This window comes from Mesocricetus auratus, unplaced genomic scaffold (genome assembly GCF_017639785.1).
Source record: "Mesocricetus auratus isolate SY011 unplaced genomic scaffold, BCM_Maur_2.0 Super-Scaffold_100023, whole genome shotgun sequence".
Classification (NCBI taxonomy): Eukaryota; Metazoa; Chordata; class Mammalia; order Rodentia; family Cricetidae; genus Mesocricetus; species Mesocricetus auratus.
The window spans coordinates 491,934-506,099 of NW_024429204.1; the positions used below are offsets into that span (position 1 = coordinate 491,934).

At 43.8% G+C, this 14,166-nt stretch overlaps 1 protein-coding gene and 2 long non-coding RNA genes across 6 annotated transcripts in view; 2 read left to right on the top strand and 1 right to left on the bottom strand.

The window, feature by feature from the left end:
- Positions 1-3,315: 3,315 nt before the first annotated feature.
- On the bottom strand, positions 3,316-4,952 carry LOC106021347. The gene is made up of 2 exons (XR_002383292.2): positions 4,823-4,952; positions 3,316-4,072 (listed from the first exon to the last, which is right to left on the bottom strand). It is a non-coding gene; the product is annotated as an uncharacterized LOC106021347 (long non-coding RNA).
- The window catches only part of Cpq (carboxypeptidase Q), a 400,249-nt gene continuing 389,514 nt past the window's right edge, over positions 3,432-14,166 (top strand). Inside the window, exon 1 of one of the 4 annotated variants that reach the window (XM_040730419.1) lies at positions 3,432-3,616. In XM_040730419.1, coding sequence (XP_040586353.1) covers positions 3,458-3,616 — 159 coding nt within the window. In that variant the 5' untranslated portion in view covers positions 3,432-3,457. The remainder of the gene's footprint in view (positions 3,617-14,166) is intronic. The other 3 variants (XM_040730420.1, XM_040730421.1, XM_005072658.4) reach the window with 3 other exon arrangements.
- Positions 5,142-7,133, top strand: LOC121133634. The gene is made up of 2 exons (XR_005870559.1): positions 5,142-5,511; positions 6,929-7,133. It is a non-coding gene; the product is annotated as an uncharacterized LOC121133634 (long non-coding RNA).

Genomic DNA, 14,166 nt, shown 5'->3' on the forward strand with positions numbered 1-14,166 from the left:
CCATATCTTTCTCAGGGTTGGTCTCGTTACTGTGTTACTGTAACACCTGTGGAGTCAAATAAAGCATCTAGACGCCTCGCTGACATTGGGAGAAACAATGTCTCTCTTCTTTTTACTAATGTTGCCCTTTGTACTGGGCAGAAGTAGAGACACGGAACAGAGGCCCAAGCAGAACGCCCAGGATCACCGGATCCCAGAAATGCGGAGGTCTTTCATTACCGATCAGCCAGTGGTGCTTCCTTTATCTGTATCCCACGTTCAAGAGCTCCTGAATCAGCCAGTCCTTTCACACCTCAATGAAAGGTGGGAGGAGGGGAATCTACCTTTGATTAGCATCCACTGTCAAGTACAAAGTCAACCTTGTTAATGATTCATTCCTACTTACTGGTCTGTTTCTAGAACATTTACTGTATTTGTTGTTGTTGTTGCTGCTGTAAAGGGAATGGAATCTGTTTTTGGAAAAAGTGGAAATACACAAAGAGATGGAAGAAATAAACATATTCATCCTGTTACACGATGATAGCCTCTGTTAGTATTTTGGTTCGTTTCATTCCTGTGTTTTTCACCATTCTTTCCTATACAAATTCTGACCATATGAACAAACACTTTGCCCCAATTTAGATTTCAATATTACAAAATTAGCAGTCCCCATTGTTTTAATCTGTTATGTAGATCGAGTGTGATATAACACAGTAATGGGTGTATCCTTTAATCATATCCTCCTTGATAAGTAGATGCAAATGCTTCTCGACTATGTTGGGGACACATCTCAGTAAACACATTAGAATTAAGAAAATGCACTTAAGTCACCTAGCCTATGGAGCATGCTAGGCTAGCCTTGTCTGCCTCCGCCTCAATCAGAATACTCTCATTCTCCTACGCTTGATGGAATCATGTAGCAAAAAGTGCTTGCAATAAAATGCTGAATGACTCGGGTGACTCTGCGTATCAGACAATCAAAGCAGAAGAAAACAAGTCGTTTCACTCACTCTTTGAAAATTCCCACCTACCCTCCCCTTCTGTAAGAACTCCAATCGCAATTTCTTTACCATCTTCAAGTTTCACCTTCACGATATCACGACAGAGTTGCTGGTTTTTTTTGTTTGTTTTTTTGGTTTTATGAGACAGGGTTTCTCTGTATTGTTTTGGAGGCTGTCAGTCCAGCCTGGCCTCGAACTCACAGAGATCCGCCTGCCTCTGCCTCCCGAGTGCTAGGATTAAAGGCGTGCGCCACCACCGCCCAGCCAGAGTTGCTGTTTGTATCCAGCATTCCTATCGAGTGTCAGACCACATATTGCAACCCAGAGTAAAGGAATTTAAAGTATGGACTTTTCAGAATTAGTATCACGTCACGTTATCACAGGCTCGAAAATACTTGAGCAATGATGCGTCAGGAACCACATATAGGAAAATCACAAGTTTTAAACGATCCCATTTATTCAGTTTAAAGCCCATTGTCCAGAAAGTCACTGCCCCTGAGGAAATCCACACCACTTTTGATATTATAATTATATTTGTCAACTTCTATGAAAATATTTATCATTGACTCTGCTTTTTTAGATGCTCAGTAGCGTCTGGGTATTAGTTAATACTGAATGTTTGCTTCTTATCAGGCATTTTCCTTTCATGATATCTTTCAAATATGAAAGCTATTTAATTTTTTAAAATGCACATTTCCTCAGAGATTAGCTTCATTGTTTTCACCTGTGTGGCTACACACTTGTAAATTTTTACTTTTTATATTTAAAAATTATTTTTATTTTATCCATTGGCATTTATTCACTGTTCACGGTGCTGGGTCACATTTCATACAAATATATGGTGTCCTTTGAGCCCACACATGCACTCCTCTGACTGTCACTCTTTCTTTAAATTTGTCTTCTTTGTTCTACTAAAAAATTTCATTTCTATTTTCATATACGTATCCATGTAACATCTAGGGAACACAGACAAGAGAATGAATATTAATGTCTGGTTTTCTGAGCAGTAACTTAGCATACTTAGCTCCAACTATATCAATGCTCTTGAAAATGACCTAATTTCAATATTCTCTATGGCTGAAAATGTCCATTATGTGTATATATAGCATGTTTTTATTAGTTCCTCTGTTGACAGACACATGGCTTGGTTCCATAAATTAGCTACTGATAATAGTGCTGAAATGAACGTTAATGGACAAGTTGTAAATTTTAATGTAACACGCTATGGACTTGGAGATTCAGGCTTAACTTTTGTGACTGGTAGTTTAGAGGATACCATACTGTCAGTGTATTTTAAAGGTATACCAACATCTTCTAACAGATTAAATAAATAAATAAATAGTGCTGGATTTCAGGGGCTGGAGAGAGGGCTCAGCAGTTATGAGCACTGACTGCTTTTCAAGAGGATCCAGGTTCAATTCCTAGCACCCACATGGAAATTCACAACTGCCTGTAACTCCAGGATCCAATGCCATCACACAGACATACATGCAGGCAAAACACCCATAAAATTTAAAATAAAAAAATGTAATTGCTTGCCGGTGGTGGTATATGCTTTTAATCCCAGCATTCAGGATGCAGGGACAGGCAGATGTCTGTGAGTTTCAGGCCAGTCTGGTCTACAGAGCAAGTTCCAGGATAGCCAAGGCTACACAGAGAAACCCTGTCTTGGAAAAAAAAAAGTGCTGGATTTGATACTTCTGGGAAAACTAAAAGGCTAATCAAATAATTATAGAATAGGATTTTCAAAATAAACATTGAGCAATTCTTGTGAAAACAGGGCCACCATCCAGAATACTCTTTATTTATTTGATTTTAGGTGGGGTAATCTGATTTAACATTGGAATCCTCAGTTACTTTAGCATGAACACTCAGTTCTATCACCCATAGATTCACTGTAGTTAAGAACAGCATTATCATGGGGTTTAGACCAGCTCACACGTTGGTCTTGACTTGGGTGACAGGTATTATCACCTTGGGTTTTCTACTAGCTTAGTGCTTTATGTCTAACTTGCTGTCTCCTCTAGAGCTGTTCACTTCTGGGACTAGAGGAATGGGTGGCTACTAGGATTGTTATTTCACCAATCTGCTCTCACTTGGCTTTGCCAATCACCTGTACCATATCCTTGTGATACTCTGGTCAGCTTAGGACTTAGAACAAGCCTGTATTTAGTGCCTATGATGGGTAGCATGTCAGACATTGTTTTCAGTACTCAGCATGTAGTGGATATGCTATATGCCGGTGAATATTTGTCTATATAAATAAGTGTAACCATTCTTACTAAGTGTATCAATGAATTTTAAGAAGCTGTGACAAAAATACCCGAGAGAACAAACAAAAAGAGGGAGAGTTTATTTAGTTACGGTTTCCAAGGATTCAGTTCACGGTTGCTTGGCTCTGTGTACTTGGACATAACATTGCAGTGAGAAGCACGGAGGAGAGGAGGGAGACGGGAGCAGAGAACTCAGAAGGAATTATGGGTATAACCTTCCAAAGCACGCACAGAGTGATTTGGCTTTTCCAACCTGCTGAAATTTGCAGCATCTCCCCAAGCAAAACCACCAGCTGCAGACCAAGTGTGCAAGAAGAGAGCTTTGTGGTGGGCACGGTGCAGACCCAAAACTATACTAGTAAGGTAAATGAACGCATCAAACGGCAAATGGCTTAGCAGGGGATGAGGATGTAGCAAATAATCCTAGCATGAAGTAAGCCCAGAAGAGAGTAGTAGCCCAAAGAATGAGCGCTGCTTTCAGTGGCTTCTATGAGCCAAGTTCAGAGCCACCAGGGTGTTTCAGTCAGAGAGAGCAGTGATAGGAGGTATGGGGACATAACTGATGTCACTGTGTCAGAAATTTAGCAGCTCTGAAACAGACGGGAATAAGATGAAAACCAGTGTGTGTATGGAGGGGGGGGGGAAGGCAGTTACAACAGAGGGTTTTAGATGGAGTAATTAACTCCCATCAGCTAATGGGAAGGCTTCATGGAAAAGGGACCAGCACAGTATTTTTCCGTAGATGGACTCTGAAACCAAGTCCGTTCAGTTTAGAATGTTGACTTTGACTTCATCAGTTGTGTGGCTTGACCTCTCCAGCTAGAAATGTAAAAGAGGGCAATGTTCTACTTATTGCAACCAGTATGCTTGTTTTTTTTTTTTAAATTTTTTTAAACAAAAACTAGAGTTTTTCATTTTACAGTTTTTAATTTACCTTTGCTAAACTTTTTTATTGCATTTTACAAAAATAACAGTTATAAGAGATTGGGACTAATACAACTTGTTCTTCATCTAAGATAGTTTCAGGAAAAAATGTAACCAGGTGGTGCTGTATATGACCTTTTGTGGAAAGGCCAGCTAGGACCATGTTGTGAAGACCCTTGGAGAGCCCACAGAGGTGACACTGTGTGGGACACTACAGCACTAGTAAACGTTTAGGAGGAACCGTTATTGGAGAGTTGCGTGCACATAGATGAAAGGACTCTGAATGTTCATTGGGTATGTTTGATTTTTCCCCCTTGTTTTTCCAAGCATGTGAGTTTTCTTTTTCTCAGCATCTCTTTAGGCAGCCGAGGCTGGCCTTCGAACGCGTGATCCCCCTGTCTCCATCTTCTGGGTTCTGAGAAACACAGCGCGCGCACGCACGCACGCACGCACGCACGCACACACACGCACACACGCGCGCACACACACACGCACACACACACACACACACACACACACCCAACATGCCTAAGTTTTTAAGAGGAGAGGCAGGAACTACGAAGTATTTCACCAAGACAACTTTGGCGAGAGTCGGGCTAAGCAAGGGAATTTGGACTTAACTAAAACACAGTACGTTAAACTTACGTGCACACATGCTTCGTGGGCAGTAAAGCATATTTCTTTCCTGGACGCCTTATAATGCCTAAACGGACAAAGGACTTTCTGATCACCTAGACCGGATCATGTCCTCTAACTTCCACAGTCGACTCCTTTCTTATAGTCCTCCAACCTTGCAGGAAGGGAGAAAAATAACCAAATAACCTGGGGATATTTACTTATTTGTTTATTTTTTAATACTACTAGCCCTTGCTAAGTCTCAAAGTCCTGGGCGACCTCCTTGCCTGCTTGGGGCCTTCTTAGTGCTAGATTCTTACCAGCACGGGGTAAAAAAACAACTGTTCCCTTGGGGAGGAGTTCCCTGGGCAAGACTTCCAGAAGCCAGGCCTTGAGGACCCCACTTGGTCTAAGCCAGGCTCAGGGAGACAGACACCAGTCCAGGTCGGGTCCTTCCCGGGGAAGGGTTGCACCATCTTCCCGGGCCACTGACGAGGGGGAGACCCCTCAGCGCTCGAAGGAGTCAGGCTTGCAGACCCAGGGCGCGCGGGGTGGGGCGGTGGGCAGCTCCTGTGGCCTCGGAAGCCCTTCCTGCTCGCCCAGAGCGACCGGAGCAGCCTTCCCGTTCCCGCCCCCCCCCTCCCCCGGACGCAACCCGGTCTTCTGCAGGCCTCACCAGGGTGTGACCGCGCCGCTGCTCCGCAGAGCCTCGGGACCAGGTGCGTGCACCCGGGCGGTGGCCCACCGGCTTTTCCCCCGGGAAGGCGGGTGGGCGGGCTGAGGCCAGCAGGCCCGGTTGCAGTGAGCTTCCTGATAGGGCTGCAAGAGCCACCAGCCAAGGCCTGGGACTGCCCAACTGCTGGTGCCTGTCACCGCAGCCCTTCCCCCAAGAGCCCCTGTCCTGTCCCTCATCTGCCTAGCAGTGGCCTTCAGCCCGTCTGAATGCTCTCCCAGCTGCCTAGAGGCTTTACCAGGGTAGGGTGGGGGCGCTTTGGGGGGGGTTCTTTCACTTTCTACCTCGTTATTGCAATTAGAGTGTGAAAAGCTCCCCCCCCTTTTTTGAGTTGCCAGTGTCTGAGTTTTCACACTTAATAACACTCACACTTAATAACTAATAAATGACTGCGAAGAGGAACTGACTGAGTGAATTGGACAGATGAAGTGGAGACATCGGACACGCAGGCTTTCAACTCTGTTTTCTTGGGAGTTTTGCAGTCTCTGATTGTGGTTCATTGAGAGGAGTTTGGTTCTGTGTGGTTGTTAAATTATCACCAGACCCGCGAACCCTGTTACCTACTTTTGCTGACTTGAGTACACCTGTTTGCTTAAATCAAAAGTCACCTGAGCCGTTTCTTGCTTGTAATTTGTTCTCCCCTGCTTTTGGTTGTGAGGCATCACTGTTACTGTAATATTTAATGTATTTACAAAGTGCAAGGATACGTTTAAAGGGAGAACCATGTCACTGCCTTGTCTGTAAAACCAGGCAATGTCTGTTTACCTCAGGCACGGGCTGGTTGAGTTGCAGGTGAATGAGGAAAGCTAATTGTGTCCCAACGAGGAAGAAAAATAACTAATTTATCTGTGTGCACAACACATAAAGACTGCTTTAACACAGTTGGCCACTGCTGCAGTTTTGTTTCCTGGATTCCATGTTCCACAAGAACCAGGTGACCTGGCCTGGAGAGATGGCTCAGAGGTTAAGAGCACTGGCTGCTCTTCCAGACGTCCTGAGTTCAATTCCCAGCAACCACATGGTGGCTCACAGCCATCTATAATGAGATCTGGCGCCCTCTTCAGGCCTGTAGGTAGAATACTGTATACATAATAAGAAACTCGAAAAACAAAATACCCCCACCCCCCAAAAAAAACAAACAAAAAACTAGGTGACCTTAGTTTGTCACTTGATCTCTTTAGATTTTAACCTCTCTCTCTCTCTCTGTCTCTCTCTCTCTCTGTGTTTCTCTCCCCTCTCTCCTTTCCTCCCTCCCCCCACACCGTGTGTGTGTGTGTGTGTGTGTGTGTGTGTATGTGTGTATGTGTGTGTGTGTTTCTCTCCCCTCTCTCCTTTCCTCCCTCCCCCCACCCCGTGTGTGTGTGTGTGTGTGTGTGTGTGTGTGTGTGTGTATGCGTATGCAGGTGTGTATGGGCCTGTGGGGGCCAGCAGTCAACATCAGATACCTTCCTCAAGGGTTTTCTTCCTTAGGCTACTGAGATAGCACCTATCTCCATGAACCCAGAGGTCACTGATTCAGCTAGATCAGTTGGCCAGTGAGGTCCACTGTTGGGGTCACAGACATGCACCGTTGCACCAGGCTTTGATGTGGGCGTTGGGATTGCCTGGTAAGCACTTTACAAGTTGAACCATTGTCCCATCACCTGTTTTTTATTTTTTTAATCTCTAAAATGATGCTACTTAGCCAAACTTCTTGATGTTCTTTGGTTGAAGGTGAAGTTTTGAATGATTTCAGAGAGTTCTGCATACTTCCTCTCCTCTGCTCGGGATTCCGAGAGTCTTGCCTTGCTTCCTTCTCTGTAGATTATAACTCACTTGCTTTCTTTACCACACTTGCAGGCAGAGACTGACTGAGATTTTCCATTGGTAGAGAAAAGAGGGTGGTATTTTCTTTTGTGCTGTTACAGGCTCCCAGGCTGTGTCTCAGTTGTTTCCAGTCAACCAGGTCAGGTAATGCCATGATTTCCAGAAAATCATTTCATTATGAATGTTTATCATAGATCACACATTTTAGAGCTGGAAGGACCTTGGATATTTTTAGGGGACACTTAAGAAAGCATTTTATCTAAATATTAGACTATTCCTTTGCATACTATGTTTAACAAACAGATAGTCCAAAAATAAAAATCCATGTTAACTGCTTATTTCAAGTGTATCTGGTAAATGTTTTACTTGGTGAAAAAGACTGATTTTCTTAGGCTCTTTTTCCAAGGAGCCCATTGTGGGGTCTTGTGTCATTCACATATGAAATGTTCAAGGTTGATATTTATGGTTCGCTGGCCACACACTTTACTGTTTATTTAAACTTCTTACTTATATTGCCCCATTTAATCCTCACCATAAACCTAAGAGCAAGGTACAACTGAAACTCCTTTTGACCTTACTAACAACCCTGATGACCTGAGTTAAATCCCTGGTGTAGAAAGAGAGAGTTGATTCTGCAAGTTGTCCTATGATTTCCACATATTCACCTTGGTGTGTGTCTGTGTGTGTGTGTGTGTGTGTGTGTGCGTGTGTGTGTGCATGCGCACGTACACGCACATGCTCGCACTAGCTAGTTTTGTGTCTCTGGTGAGAGGCTGCTTGCCAGCATCCTCATAGGGAACAGTGGGAACGGAAGATGGGCTTGCAGGACCTTTGTAATTAATTGATGAGAGCAAAAAAAAGTGGCCCCATAAAATAAGTGGAAATTTATTTTGCATCCTTTTGTCTGCCAGGTTTAGCCTCATGGAAGGCAGAGACCAGTGGTAGCTGCCTGGAAATCTGAGAGCCCATGCCAGTTTGATTTAGCTCAGGAGGCTGATGCTTTCTGCCCTGGAGGCTGGTATGATGGAATAGACTTTCCTCTTGCTCACAATATTATGAAAAAAAATTTAAAGCAAAAACTTTTATTACTTGCCCTGGAGCTAGAGCTTTAAAATGTACTTTCTCCCCCCACTTCCACTTTCCCTAAACCACTTAGCTTTTAAAAACAAATAATCCATTCGTGTGCTTGCCATTGTCGGTTAGTCCTCTCTCTTCATTTCTGCAGATCCTTCCTTCCCCCATTTCTGCTTTCTCTCCTCCCCTTCGTTGTTCCCTCACCCCTCCCTCCTTTTTCTGTTTTCACGCCATTCCTGTTCTGTTTTAGCACAATTTTCCACTCTGTACTCCAACTGCTCAGGAACCCACTGTGTAGCCAGGGCTGCCTTCAACCTTGCTGCAACCTGCACTTGCCTCAGCCTCCCAAATTCTGGGATTACAGGTGTGAACCACTCCGTTCACACGGGCTGCTCTCTGTTAACGTAACAACGTAGTAGGACTGGCTGGTGTGTTTCTCTTTAGTTACTATTTTATTCGGTGAACATTAATATCCCGACCGTCTACCGAGTGTGTGCTCTATGCCAGATGAAGAATAAATAGACTACTGAGTTTGAGCAAGAGAGTGAAGTACCACATAGTTAATTATGCCAAATGGTAATGCAGGGTAGGTGTAGTAGCATGCCTATAATTCCAGGGTTTGGAAGACAGAGATAGGGGCTCCCTGGGGCAAGCTGGATATCTCCTGCGTGTTCCAAAGTTGTCTTTGCTGCAGAGCTTTGGGCACTACCTCAGTGAATAAGGTAGAGAGATGGAGGAAGATTCTGCATATTATCAACCCTGAACTTATACAGGCATGAACATGCACACATACACATGCAAACACCCATACCACACAGACACATGTAAATAATTTACTTTATGAATTCAAGGACCATAGGAGCTTCTGGTTTCCTTGTGTCTGCCCACTGTATGGATGAATTTGCATGTATGGCTGTCTCCTGTGGGTACTTCCCACAGACTTACACTCGTCTTCCTATTTCCGAATGGAGTTTTATATTGCTCAGTGCCTTAATTGTAGATGCTTGCCAAGCAGTGAAGGTAAGTAGATGCCTTTAACTGAAAATCATCATGTTCAGTGTATTTTAGAAGGTCTTTAATATCCAGAGATTCAGAACTAGACCATCCCCTTAATACTTGCTATCTAAGTCTTCACAACTATATACATGCAATCTACAGGTCTATCTTACCTTAAGCAAATTCAGTACTAGTAGTCTTGATTTTATCCACACTATCTACCACTGAGCGATTGTTCACTAAAAAAAATGTTACTAGCGTGATTGTTCAATTCATAAAAGGGTTATCTTCCTTGCTTAAGATTGAGGCAGAGTGTTTTTATGCTGGAAACCCACATTGCACTGTAAATATCATTTGATTTTTCACAGTCTCTAAATACCACCTTTCATGAGCATCCAGTACTGGAACTAGAAATCCTTCCAGTCACTGCCCTTCTTCCTAGGGCCCTTGACTCTGCTGACCTCCAAATGCTGTCTGCTTTAGTTTTTCACTTGACGTGGTTGGCAGAGTTAGAGGGAACACACAGCAAAAAGTTCCAAGGCAAAGCAAGGCTCTGAGATAATAGATGTTGCCTTGGACTAAAAGGCTGTGAATTTCTTCCAGCCGTGGGGGCTGAGGCAAAGTGTAGGCATGCAGAGGCACAGATAACGGTTCACGGGTCTAGGTTCAAATATAGGTTAAATATAAGTTATTTCAAGGGAGAATTCACTTACAGAAGGAGCTTCAGGTGTGGGCGGGGTCACAGGTGTGGACGTGGTGGATCTCTCACTACATAGGCACCATAGTTTTAAAGTTTTAGTTTATACAAGAAAGGTACTTAGTATCCAGCTGCAACATCTTCAGATTGTTCCTGCAGCAAATGCAAAGGTGTTCTTTGTGTGTAAGGTACTTTGCTGATACAGCCTGATGTTGTAACGTTTAAAAAGAGGAAAAAGATACTATGCAACAGAACTTACTTGGAGGAGTTTTTTTTTTTTAATTAAGGGAAAGGGAATGGGAAAGGGGGGAGGGGGAGGGAGAGACTGGCCTTTGGAGACAGGAGCCGCAGAAGAGAAAAGAGAGGCAGAGAGAGGTGGGGGACAGACAGAAATAAGGAAGGAAGGAAGGAAGGAAGGAAGGTAGGAAGGTAGGAAGGAAGGAAGGAAGGTAGGAAGGAAGGAGGGAGGGAGGGAGGGAAAGAAGGGAAGAAGGAAGATGGGAGGTGGGCGGGGCCCTTTTAAAAGGGAGCATAGTGAATGTGCACAGGTGGTGCTCTCAGTGGCTGCAGCTGATGGCGTAATCTGTCAGAACTTCAAGGGCAGGCCAGTACAGATGCCTGAATACTAACACCTGATACTACTACACCAAATCATACTCTCTTGGTCTTTTTCCTTGCTAACAGTTTGTCAGAGACTTTATCAAATAAATGTTCAGAAAAACGTCTCCTAATAAAAATCAAACTTCTCCCTTCTCTCGCTTTTTTTTTTATCCTATCGTCCCTCTCTGCCATTCTTCACTCAGTGCAAAACCTTCCAATCAGTTCCTTTTCTGCAAAGGAAGAGCAACCTCCCTGTCAGCACCCACATCTCAGATAACTCTCTTATTTGTCTCTGTTAACCAACTGATGATGAAGATGAGAAGAGTTTGCAATTCTGTTGCCGTTAGGAGAGCAGTTACTAGAAGAGGAAGCTAGTTGCTTACCTGTGTTCTGAAAAAAAATCCTTTACTGTTTTCACCCATAGCTCTCTCCTCCACTTTCCCTACTTCCTAATATGTACTCCTTTGCACCATGCCTGTTTCTCCAATCCTTCAGTTTCTCATCGATTTTTATTTATTTTATTTTGTTTGTTTGTTTTTTAATGGACTCTCCCTGGGTAGCCCAGACTAGGCTCAAACCTGCAATCCTCCTGTCTCTGCTTCCCTAGTAATGGGATTGCAGGCTTGAGCCACCACGTCCAGAAGTTTCACTCTCTCTTGATGACGTTTGGTGACACCCCAGTTTCCAGCCTTTCCTCCTTCACTGGCTCTGACAGAAGGATTAGAACTCCACCTAAAATGTAATATACTGTCATTAGTCAGGTCTGCTTTTTTCTTTTACTCCTACCTGCTCTGTCAAATAGATGTGTCATTTTAGACTGGAGGTGCCCTCCAGTACAGCTGGACTATAGGATGTACACTGGACACTCAGCTTGAATGGTCCACAGGTGCAGCTACCCCTGTTCTCCCAGAATATCCTCTCATTTTGTAAGAATTACTCTCACCAATGGCATCTTCATTTGCCGATTTATGCAGTACAAAGGCCTCAGAAGTATTTTATGCTTTATTTTCCATATTTAGCCATTATTAAATCGTGCCCACTCTAATTTCTAAGAATATCCCAAACTTAGCCTTGTTTCCCGTGGCCCACAGCAACAGGGTCTCCCATGATCCTTTGTTCTCCTGGCTCTCTCCACTCCAATTCTTATAAAACATTCTTGCTACAGCTACTTTCTCTTTTAAGAGTCCAGTCATATTTCTTCTTTGAAGAAAATATAAAAGCCAGGTAAAGGGTACACATCCATATAATCCCAGCACCTAGGAAGCTAAGGCAGGAGGATCTCAGGTTAGAGACCAGCCTAGGCTACACAGAAGGACTATGTGTCAAGAAACTAATGTAGTCAAAGGTTCTGCTCAGCCTGGTCCCAAGGCCCTTTGGGGCTAAATAAACACACAGATGCTATATTAATTATTACACTGTTTGGACGATGGCACAGGCTTCCTATTGGCTAGCTCTCTCTTAATTATTAACCCATTTCTACTAATCTATGTATTGCCACAAGGCTGTAGCTTACCCGAAATCCAGCATGTTACTCCTTCAGCGGCATGGCATCTCTCTGGCGGCCTCTCTCTCATTCTCCTCGTCTGATAGCCCCGCCTGTACTTCCAGCCTGGCTACTGGACAATCACCGTTTTATTCATCAACCCATAAGAGATCCATATACACAGAAGGACATCCCCCATCAGACTAGGGTATGGATGGGATGGGTAACCAAGGTCCAAGTAGGTTGGCATTCAAGAACCATTTGTACCCAGTGGTGCGCGGTCTCATCCTCTCTGCATCTGTGCTGGACCCCCCCCCCCCACATCCCTCTAGGAATGCCAAGCCCATGTTCACCTCTGTCCTCTTGCCTCTGTGGTTCCCTTTGCTTGGAATATTGTTTTCTTTCCTGTGAGCCTTTAGGCCTTAAAACATAGTTAAAAAAAAAAACCCAGCCATTCTATGAGATCTTTCTAAATTCTAGTCACATCCCTTTCCTGGGAGAATAAGTGGCCACTAATCTCACATCTTTCACGTTACCCTGTGATCGTGGGTTCTGGGCATCCAAACCCCCGTCCTGATGTGCGCAGCAACTATTTCCCAAAGCAAAGGCCATTACATCATACTGCTAACACACACACACACACACACACACACACACACACACACACACACACACACACGCTGTAAAGAAAGGACTATTTATGATTCTTTGAGACTTGCCTAGGAGACGGACCTCCAGGCACACCTGTGAGGGATTATGCAGATTAGGTTAATTGAGGTAGAACACACACCATAGCTGGGGGCAGCCCCATTCCAGGGACTGGAGTGAGGGTTTGCCTCAGGGTATGCCATTTCATAACTTTCCATTCCATGATGGATTTCATCCTTGAACTGCAAGTCAAAATATACCCCATCTTTATTTGAAATTATCACAGCAACAGAAAAATAACAAAATATGTACCTGATTGGCAGATATCCAATTATATGCTTATTTGTGTAGAGAAGTTTTAGTGGGGCATGTGTCAGGGACGGGGTTCTTGCAAATGTCAAGGTGAATGCAGAGGTCATATATTGATGTTGAGTGTTTTCCTCAGTGACTCTTTGTTTTTGAGACAGGGTCTCTAATTGAGCCTGGCGCTCACTGACTTGACTAGACTGGCCAGCAACTACCCCATGGCCCTCTTGTTTCTGCCTCTCCACCAATGGGATTAAAGGAATGTGACATCATTTGTGGCTTTTTAAATTTAGTGATGGGAATCTGATCTCTGGTCCTCTTCACTGTAGTTGCTTTCTGATCCCCCCAAATTCTGGATATATTCTTCACCAAGACCAGGGCTCCAGGAGCGGCTCACTTTTCACTGTATTGTATGTTAGACTCATCTTCCAGCAACTCTTCAAAGTTGCCATTTCCATGTTCCTACCTGCTCATGGCTCCAGTGGCTGTGGTCCAAGAGAATAAAATCTCAACTGTGACTCTGGATTTGCCCACCTCTTTAATCTTACAATGTTGGTTTGCCCTTTAGTCCTCTGATTAGCCAGAGAAAGTTGTTGGTTTTCAGCTTGTTGGTTTTTACTCCTTGTGTTAAGGACAGGAACAGTGCCTTGCAAACGTTTTATGTTGCAGAGGAAAGTGGAGGTACAGGCAATGTTGGGCTCTCCTCATGAGTTGTTTATCCCTATACTTGACTTCAGATTTCTCTTCCCTGTTTTTCACACTAGCGTTATGCTAGAATGGTAGATTCTCTTCTTTAATTAAATACTTTTGATACATGATAAATGTTCTTAATGTATACACCCAGTTTGGGGCTTTAAACATTTAAAATTTCCTCAGGCTGCAGACATATTTCAGTGGTTGAGAGTACTTGCTACTCTTGATCTTTGGTTTCCAGCATCTGCATTGAGTGACTCATCACTCCAAGTAACTCTAGCTAAAGAGGATCACCTATATGCAGGAGTGGATATGCAAGTGTATGTGTGTGTGTGTGT